Raw genomic sequence first — 9867 nt, 5'->3', positions numbered from 1 at the left:
CCACCATTATTAAGTATCTTGATCCAACTATAGGAGATTTGTTTAAGGCTAGATACGCGGACTGTCAATTTACAGAATCCGAATTTCCTATGTTGGGTTAAAGAATTATCATGGAATCAAACATCCTTGAATTGGCAAGATCCTCGAACTCTAGCATGTGATGCAGAGTTTCAAAAGATTATTCATTTACAGAAGCTAGCTAATCAATTGCCAAATTCCTTTGCTGACCCAAAGAGAGTAACAAAATCGTACATACCAGCTTGTAATGCACCAGTACGTATTGATGTTCAAAAGGAACACAATCAATTTGCTACAGAGTCTAAGCCATGTTTAACGAGGTAGACCATTAGGTTCCAAAGATAAAAACCCTCAGAAATCTAAGAAAGGTGCAAAACATACCGAGGTTAAGGAAACTACAGACATGGACGCGGCAAATCCTAAGGTACCAAATGAGGTTTGGGACTCTGAACCTCAAGGTCCTGAAGGTATTGATAATAATGAGATCCCAATCAATTATATCATGTCTGGAATTCAATGGAACCGTAAGAATGTCGACATTGATGAAGTATTTGCATATAAGGTAGCACTTGAGATTAATGAGGATCATGAACCCACGTCTATATTAGAGTGCACTCAAAGTAAAGATTGGCTAAAATGGAAAGAAGCCATTGACGTGGAGTTAAACTCTTTAAAGAAGAGGAATGTGTTTGGTCCTATTCTAAGGACACCATTCAATATAAAACCAGTAGGACATAAGTGGGTCTTTGTAAGAAGAAAAATGAGAATAATGAAATCGTGAGATATAAGGCACGACTTGTAGCACAAGGATTCTCTCAAAGACCAGGAATAGATTATGAGGAGACATACTAAGGGAAAAACTGGATTTGCGGTTAATGGATGTTGTAACTGCATACTTATATGGTCCATTGGATAATGAGATTTATATGAGATTATCAGAGGGTTTTGAGCTTAAAGATAAGAGTGGTTCTCGAGAACAATACTGCATAAGGCAGAACAAATCCCTTTATGGACTGAAACAAAGTGGTCGAATGTGGTACAATAGACTAAGTGAGTAATTAGCCAAAGAAAGCTATAAGAATGACCCAATAAGTCCATGTATTTTTATAAAGAAGTTTGCAAACAAAGGGTTTGTAATAATATCAGTCTATGTGGATGATCTAAACATCCTTGGAACCTCTGGTGAAATTGCCCAAACAGTAGAATATCTAAAGAAAGAATTTGAAATGAAAGACCTAGGTAAAACTAAGTTCTGTTTGGGATTGCAGCTTGAGTACATTGATAATGGAATCCTTGTGAATCAAATGGCATATACAGAAAAGGTACTCAAGAGGTTTAATATGGACCAAGCTCACCCATTGACCAGCCCAATGGTTGTGAGGAGCCTTGACTTGGATAAAGATCTATTTGGTCCAAAGAAGACCGATGAAGAAGTTCTCGGTCCTGAAGTGCCATACCTCAGTGCTATAGGAGCGTTAATGTTCTTGGCTAGCCACCCTAGACCAGACATATGTTTTTCCGTGAACTTCCTAGAAAGATTTAGTTCTTGTCCGACTAAAAGGCACTGGAATGATGTTAAACATGTTATGCGTTACCTACAAGGGACGACAGACTTTGGTTTATTTTATACTAACTAGAACAAGGAAGGTTTAGTTAGTTTTGCTGATGCAGGTTACTTATCGGATCCGCACAACTCAAGGTTTATACTCACGGTGGTATGGCTATCTCATGGCGTTCTATGAAGCAAAGCATTGTGGCCACTTCGTCTAACCATGCAGAGATATTAGCAATTCTGAAGCCGGACGTGAGTGTGTTTGGTTGAGGTCAATGACTCAACATATCAGGACAGATTGTGGCATGATCGACGATAAGGAAGCAACAGTCATATACGAAGACAATACGGCCTGAATCGCACAGCTCAAGGAAGGATACATCAAGGGAGATCGGACGAAGCACATCCTACCCAAGTTCTTCTTCACACATGAACTACAAAAGGCCGGAGAACTTCAAGTGGTGCAAGTTCAATGATGCGACAACTCAGCCGATCTCTTCACTAAAGCATTACCGACAACTACATTCAAGAAGTTCATGCACCAGATTGGAATGCAAAGGCTTAAGGACTTTAGGGATGATTAGAACAGGGGGAGCAATGCGTGCTGTACTCTTTTTCCTTCACCATGGTTTTGTCCCATTGGGTTTTCCTGGTAAGGTTTTAATGAGGCAGCACCCCCAAACGTATTGCACTGATCCCTTAGCATCAGCACGGTTATGTCATCCAAGGGGGAGTGTTGTAAAACACTTGGAGTGGATCTTCCATAACCGGCCTGTTACATGTACTAGAGTGTATGGCCCATGGCCGAGGCCCATTACCTAATTCCTATGTCTAGTCGGTTTTGTACTATCTCTATATATAGATATGTAACCTCCATTCGATTCTATGATTAATAACAAGAGATTTACACCTTCGAATTCTGTAGTTTCATAACAAAAAATATCATCAAATTCACCTTTTACATACTAATTTTTTTTTGTTGGTATTAGCGAGTAGTATATATGCTTGTGTTATAATATCTTCTCCAAAATTCCTGTATATCTACTTTGTTCTATATAGTATTTTTCTTACTTTTGTAAACTAATGAACTTTAGATGTTCATTTCTTTACATCGTGAGAAACATTCATAATTCACAATATGGCTTTTATGATTTTTATCGGGAACATAAGATAAGCCCAATCGAGCCCACTAGAAGCCCAATAATATTATTTTAGCTGTCTCTGCTTTAACAAACTCCACTCGAGCGCAGAAGAAAACACAAGACAAAGTACATCTGATTCTGAGACGGAGACTCAAAACATAACTCGATTCGATATTAGAGTTATATGAATCGGACCATTGCAAGATTTAAAAATATGAAATTTCGGATTAGTTGACGAAGAAAAAGGGTTGGTAGCGGGAATCACTTGCATTGCATCTAACCGTGGGGACCTCTAAAGCTGTAAAGTCATCATTTTTAAATGTCGTTGGATCACTTAAGCTCAATGGTGGTTGGTGAGTTCGGTGTTAGGTGAAATGAAGAAGTTCTCTTCTTCTTCAGGGGTTAGTTAGTTCATTTTGTGCTTGAAGCAATCAAATTTGGGATAACAATGTCGTCTTCTTCTTCTTCTTCTTCCTCCTTGGAACAACCTCGAGTCATAACCTGTAAAGGTAAACAAAGAAAGGGTTTTTGTTTTTGGTCCTCGTTTATGAAAGATTAGATTTTTTGATTGAGTAATTCTTGTAGCGGCGGTGGCATGGCGTGCTGGTGAGCCATTGGTTATGGAGGAAGTTGAAGTGAGTCCACCTCAACCTCTTGAGATCAGAATTAAAGTTGTTTGTACATCTCTCTGTCGTAGTGACCTCTCTGCTTGGGAGTCTCAGGTTTGTGTTTCTTTGCTAATAACATCTTTTCAATTTGGCTTAAGAGTCTCTGATGAAGTCTTCATTTTTTTGGTACAGTCTCTTTTGCCACGAATTTTTGGTCATGAAGCTGCAGGGTAAGTTGCTTTTGTTCATAACATCATTCTTTTTAGATTATGTAAACATAGGATCAAATTAAGAAGATTAACCCTCTTTCGAATATGTTGAGTCTGATGACTGTTCTGTTGCTCTTAGAATGGTTTAGCTGCATTGTTGAGGTGTTTAGCATAGGACTATTAATAGTAGCTTTGCCAGCTCAGTAACGGACGGTTAGTTGAGAGGTGAAGGTTTTAAAGAAGAGCAAGGTGGTTTAGGCATTGGTGGAGAGTTAGAGACTTGTATCGTTAAGCAAGTCGCTTATATGGTCTACTTCTTTTTGAATTGGATAAAGATTGAGTTTACTGGTTTGAATCCCATCTATGGATGTTTCTGCAGTATAGTGGAGAGCATAGGGGAAGGCGTAACTGAGTTTGAGAAAGGAGATCATGTACTCGCTGTATTCACTGGAGAATGTGGGTCATGTCGGCATTGCATCTCTGAGAAAAGTAACATGTGTCAGGTTCTTGGAATGGAGAGGAAAGGTCTGATGCATAGTGATCAGAAGTCACGCTTCTCCGTCAAAGGCAAACCTGTTTATCACTACTGTGCGGTTTCAAGTTTCAGTGAGTACACTGTGGTTCACTCTGGTTGTGCTGTCAAAGTCGATCCTGTGGCACCTCTTGACAAAATATGTCTTCTTAGCTGTGGAGTAGCTGCAGGTAGATAAAAAAATAGTTCTAAAAAACTACGAATTCAAACAATTATTTACAATCGGAACTGAGAATCTATGGGGTAATGTTAGGTCTTGGCGCAGCATGGAATGTTGCTGATGTACAAAAAGGTTCAAGTGTTGTGATATTTGGTCTTGGAACCGTCGGTCTTTCAGTAAGTATAAATACAGAAATGTTGATGCTTCTGAGTTAATGGAGTTTGATGTGGTATTAATCTCTCTTATGAGTAGGTTGCTCAAGGTGCCAAACTCAGAGGAGCAGCTCAAATAATTGGGGTTGATATTAATCCAGCTAAGGCTGAACAAGGTATATCATAGCTTTAAGATATATTAGGACTTACCATTTCTGTGGACTGGTTTTGAATGTTTCTTATTTGTTACAGCTAAGACATTTGGCGTCACAGATTTCATCAATTCAAATGACCACTCTGAACCTATATCTCAGGTAATTCCAGCATCTTTAGTTTGTGGTTATGATCGCATGATTTAGATAAAACTCTATTCCCACGTTGGTGTAAAAATTTGAACCAATGTGTTGGGAATTCAGGTAATCAAAAGAATGACAGGAGGAGGTGCGGATTTCTCATTTGAATGTGTTGGTGATACGGGAATAGCTACAACCGCTTTACAATCATGCTCGGATGTAAGTTTTGTTTTCAATTTGGCTCACTATATTGTATACAAATAAATCCTTTAGAACAATTTCAATGCGGATATCTCAGGGATGGGGCATGACCGTTACTCTAGGTGTACCGAAAATGAAGCCTGAAGTTTCAGCTCATTACGGACTTTTCCTTGCTGGGAAATCTTTAAAAGGCACTCTTTTTGGTGGTTGGAAGCCTAAATCTGATATTCCTTCACTCATTGAAAAGTACATGAACAAGGTAATAATATATATCATTAGCAAAATCACTTTTAGTCTATTGAACAGGTTGTTTACGTGTGTTCACTCGTTTTTTTGTTGCGCAGGAGATTATGATCGATGAATTGGTAACACATAACCTGGCATTTGATGATATCAACAAAGCTTTTGATCTTATGAGAGAAGGAAAGTGTCTGCGTTGTGTTCTTCACATGCCAAACTAATGCCTTCTCGAGAACACATGTACAGTTTCAAGAAAGATCAACAAAGGATCTGTACTGTACATTCAACTGCTGAGATCGATTCAGTTCTCTGGTTGTATTAAACAAAAGTGATGTTTTTTTTTCTTCTGTAAAGCAGTGAGACTCGTTTTTGATTTGGGTTTGTTGTGAAGTGATCATTCATTGCGCTTTACCACATGATTCTTAAAGCAATTGAGTGATTAGAACCAAGGACATCGATCTTAAAGATGCAGACTTTACAAAAAACCGAAACTTTTTGCAGTTCAAAATAGTCAAAACTTAAAAAGTTTCATCTGAACTCTAAAATTACCGGTTCGAGTAGTTTGACTTTGACTCTTGACTCTTGAGCCCGAATTTGAAATGCGTTTACTGAATGTCTCTAAAACGCGATTTGAAGGTTTCAAACGCACTTCACTGGTGATGTGTATTTAGGCTGCGGTGAACAGTTCATCGAAGCATGAGTACCATGGAGGAGGAAGCGGAGAGTAGGAAAGCCATCGCTCTCTTCATAGCTTTCGGTACCAAAGGCGATGTCTACCCTCTCGCTGTAATCTCTCTCTGTCTCTACTCTCTCGATTCGGATTTTGAGGTTCTCATAGGAAACGATGCCAAAAAGGTGTTTTTTTTTTTTGCAGGCCATTGCCGCAGCTTTCGCTCGTAATCAGCAACATTACTCTGTGGTTTTGATGTCACATTTGGCTCATGAGGTTGGTTGTTTCTTCTCTTAAAGTTCTCGAATTTGCAGAAACTACGTTTTCGAATCAAAGTTTAAAGAGGTTGGACTTGTTTCAGAACTTAAGCTCCCACCTTATCAAAGCAAAAGTTTCATTTTTTCCTATCACTTCTCCTCCTGCTCTGTCTAGTGAAGCTCAGGGTAGTCAAAACGACACAGGTCAATAGTTAAATTCTTCTTCAATTCTTGTTTTCGTCTTACTTGGCTTTGACCGTTCATCAGTTCTGGTTTCAATCAGACTCGCTGAGGAGAATCTTTTTGGAGGAGAAAGAAAGGATAAAAAGGGAACACAGACAAGAGTGTCTCTCTGCATTCCGAAGCATTTTTGGAAAGGGTCCTTGTATGGAGGGTGATTTCGTTGTCATAAATTTCTTTGCATTGGTACATCTGCTTAATACTCTCCTTTCTACCTGGATTGATGGTGTCTGCTTTATTCTGAGGGATGATTACAATCATGTGATAGGAAAGACTAACTGTGGTTCTTCTGATTGTACATTTAGGAAGGATGGAGCCTAGCAGAACTTTTTCAGATCCGTTGTGTGGTGGCTGCTCCTTATGTTGTTCCGTATAGGTAACTTTGTAGATTGAAAGTATGAGTGTGACATCCTGGGAATGGAAGATGATCACTTGCAATTCTTCTTTTGTACAGTCCACCAACAGGCTTTGAAAGACAGTTTAGAAAGGAACTCCCAGATTTGTACAAGTTCTTGAAAGAAGCCCCCATTGGCAAGGTAATCCATATGATTTTGGTTCAAAACATGTCGTTGGTGTTATTTTCTCTTGAACTTTTCTAATTTAGATGCTTTTCCAGGTAAGTTGGAGTGATGTAACTCATTGGATGTGGCCTCTTTTTACTGAAGAATGGGGATCATGGCGATACGAGGAACTCAACCTAAGTTGTTATCCTTTTGCAGTAGGTATTTTTTAGACATAGATACCTAGATGGATACATTGGATTTGTAAAATGATATCGTGAACTGTCACTCGATTTACTCATCCGTGCAGGATCCAGTAACAGACCTTCCAATTTGGCATAGCCGGCCTCCATCTCCCTTGGTCTTGTGAGTTGTGAATTCTCTTGGTGGTAACATCTGATCACTGTGCAATCTATCTTGCCATCACGGTTTTATCTTCACATACTAAGTATTTTCTGCTTAATTGGCATATTTCATGTACTTTTCTCATTTTATAGATCCAATATTGGCTGATCACTAATGAAATGTTTAGAACTTCGGCACGATTAGTAATTTAATTGTAATATTATACTGATATGACATGAAAACCTGATGAGATTGTTTAAGCCTGCTGGTGACGTGTTACTTATTTTCCTTGTGACAGGTATGGTTTCAGCAAAGAAATTGTCGAATGTCCTGGTATGTAGGATGTTTGCTGCTTTTAACGAAAATGTTCCTGCGTATTGCTACCATCTTCTTTATAAGAAAGTTATCGGGGTAGTAGTTTCATTCTTGTTTCTTTTGGGTACGTACTCTTGTCATTTATAAATTCTTGAGAAAGGCCGGGATGGTAACTTTATATCAGTGAGGAAAAAAGTTAAAAATTGACCCAGATGTAAGAGGATGACTATTTTTGCATCTGAAATACGGGTAGAAACTAATTGAATGTAACATATCTGAGAAAGAAGTGAGTTGAGTGACTTGTGACCATAGTTAAAGATGACTCTGCTTTAACATGTAGTTGTATTTCTGTGCTGAGAACACATTATTAAATCTCAGAGCAATTGTCGTTGATTTGGCAAAGATTTTTTCCTTTGGATTCACTGCAATAATTTTATCCTATGACAGATTACTGGCCATTGAGCGTTCGAGTCTGTGGTTTTTGGTTTCTGCCCAATGAATGGCAATTTTCATGCGATAAGTGTGGAGACAATCCTTCTGTAGGGCGCCTGGGTACAGACGATTCCCATACATGCTCAAACCACACTGAGTTGTATACTTTTATATCGTCTTTTGAGCCAGCTCTACCTATCTTTGTAGGGTTGAGTTCTGTTGGAAGGTCTAAATTAAATTTGATCCCTCTGATCATTTCTGAGTTCTATGCTTATATGTTTTCATCACTTTTTGTGTCAGATGAACACTGAGACTCATTCTGTCAGATATTTAACCCATGCTAAATTTATGTACGGCAGTAATGGTTCTCTTTTGCTTTTGCAGCATGGGTTTTGTAAAGGATCCCTTAGCCTTTCTTCGAGTTCTTCAATCTGTTATCCAAATAACAGGTTACAGATTTATCATTTTTACAGCGGGTTATGGACCTTTAGATGCAGCAATTTGGACCATTGCTAATGGATCAGATACACGTGAGAAACAATCTTTACATGCGGGAATCTCTATCTTCGATGGCAAGCTTTTCTGCTTCTCTGGGTGAGCCAACCAAATTTCCCAATCTTTAACTGGACATAGCAAAACCGAAATTACTCCGTGGCCATATAACCTACTTATTTTTTTGTCTTCCTGAATTAGTATGGTGCCATACAATTGGCTGTTTCGAAGATGCGCTGCTGCTATTCATCATGGTGGCAGGTGAGAATGTCAGCTGGATGCCCTTTCCTGGTGAATATGGACACATAAATAGACGTGAACTGATACTTTTTGTTTGTGTTGTCTTTTTATATGAATTATGTGGACTGTGGAAAGCAGTGGTTCTGTTGCCGCGGCATTACAGGCTGGTCTCCCGCAGGTTTGTTTTTGCTTCACAATCTTTTATCTTTGAACGTGTTTGAATGTGACTTTAGACCTTTGATATTAATGGTAAAACTAATTATTTATCGACAAGGATCAGTTGGAAACTTAGATGTATAGTTGATGAATTCTGTATTGGTCAGAAGAACATGTGATGATCGTTAATTTACTTCTCTATGGTTATGCTGCTGTAATCGTTACTAGTACTTGACCATAAACCAAAGTCTTGTGAACTGCTTGGTTACAAAAAATGATTAATTTCTTAAAGCTTTATTTTGTATCACCTATGTTGACAGACTAGTATTGGTGTTTCTTTGAATCAATCTGAAGTTGTAATGCCAAAAAGTGACCACATAATTGTCTGTATATGTATTTCTACAGATCATATGCCCATTTATGCTGGATCAGTTCTATTGGGCAGAAAAAATGTCTTGGCTTGGGGTTGCTCCTCAGCCATTTAAAAGAAACCACCTGCTTCTGGAGGAAACAAATGATGAGAACATCAAGGAAGCTGCACAAGTGGTAGCAGAAGCCATATACGATGCACTGTCTGCAAAAACTAGGGCTCGTGCCATGGAAATCGCGAAAATATTATCTCTTGAGGTAGTTACGATAAGATTATTTTCTCCTACTGATTCATAGCTCAAAATCAATGAATTCTTTCAGGAAGTCTTCTCTTTTGTAGTTTGAGTAATTTTGGCAACTGATAGTTTTAGGGTATCCAAAAATAATAATTTCAGGATGGAGTCACAGAAGCTGCGAGAGTGCTTAGAGAAGAGGTGTGTGAAGATGTCTCGGGTAGCAACTGAATATATTTGGATGAGCATAGTCATAGAACAACGTAAAAGCTTTATGTCAAGTGATGGTGGATCAATGCATACTGATTCTTTCTTCGCCACCAACCTTAAAATAACGTCTTAACTTTCTCTTTTCTACTATTTGTGCTTCATTTGATAGTACTACTCTGGATCAAAAATTGTAAGACGTTAACTTTCTCAATAGCTTGACAAAAAGTTGAAAATAAACCAATTCACATATTTAGCCGGTTAGCGTAATCGAAATGTATAAACATTTGGTCTGGTCCGGTTC

At 38.5% G+C, this 9867-nt stretch overlaps 2 protein-coding genes across 9 annotated transcripts; both read left to right on the top strand.

Moving 5' to 3' along the window:
* The first annotated feature begins 2808 nt into the window (after positions 1–2808).
* On the top strand, positions 2809–5658 carry LOC104706788 (alcohol dehydrogenase-like 6). The gene is made up of 10 exons (XM_010423016.3): positions 2809–3221; positions 3298–3434; positions 3513–3550; positions 3909–4231; positions 4315–4397; positions 4474–4549; positions 4626–4687; positions 4790–4885; positions 4965–5126; positions 5212–5658. Exons 1-10 carry the CDS (start codon positions 3161–3163, stop codon positions 5326–5328), a joined length of 1155 nt encoding a protein of 384 aa, XP_010421318.1. The 5' UTR covers positions 2809–3160; the 3' UTR covers positions 5329–5658.
* LOC104706787 (sterol 3-beta-glucosyltransferase UGT80A2-like) lies at positions 5585–9803 on the top strand. Of its 8 annotated transcripts, none has more exons than XR_015564555.1 (15): positions 5585–5893; positions 5982–6053; positions 6139–6238; positions 6318–6460; positions 6580–6650; positions 6729–6810; positions 6891–6992; positions 7085–7140; positions 7418–7452; positions 7882–7986; positions 8251–8460; positions 8560–8619; positions 8737–8776; positions 9160–9381; positions 9519–9803. XR_015564555.1 is itself a non-coding variant. In XM_087463208.1 (15 exons), exons 1-15 carry the CDS (start codon positions 5804–5806, stop codon positions 9585–9587), a joined length of 1563 nt encoding a protein of 520 aa, XP_087319334.1. In that variant the 5' UTR covers positions 5585–5803; the 3' UTR covers positions 9588–9803. The 8 variants fall into 8 exon arrangements, 7 of the variants coding, with proteins under 7 accessions (XP_087319334.1, XP_087319335.1, XP_087319336.1 ...); XM_087463208.1 differs by having other exon boundaries at positions 7882–8092; XM_087463210.1 differs by having other exon boundaries at positions 5760–5893; positions 6584–6650; positions 7882–8092.
* Positions 9804–9867: the final 64 nt, after the last annotated feature.

The sequence above is a fragment of the Camelina sativa genome, chromosome 8 (assembly GCF_030686135.1).
Source record: "Camelina sativa cultivar CO46 ecotype springtype chromosome 8, ASM3068613v1".
Classification (NCBI taxonomy): Eukaryota; Viridiplantae; Streptophyta; class Magnoliopsida; order Brassicales; family Brassicaceae; genus Camelina; species Camelina sativa.
The sequence above is the reverse complement of the archived record's forward strand: the minus strand, read 5'-3'. Positions and strand labels throughout refer to the sequence as shown.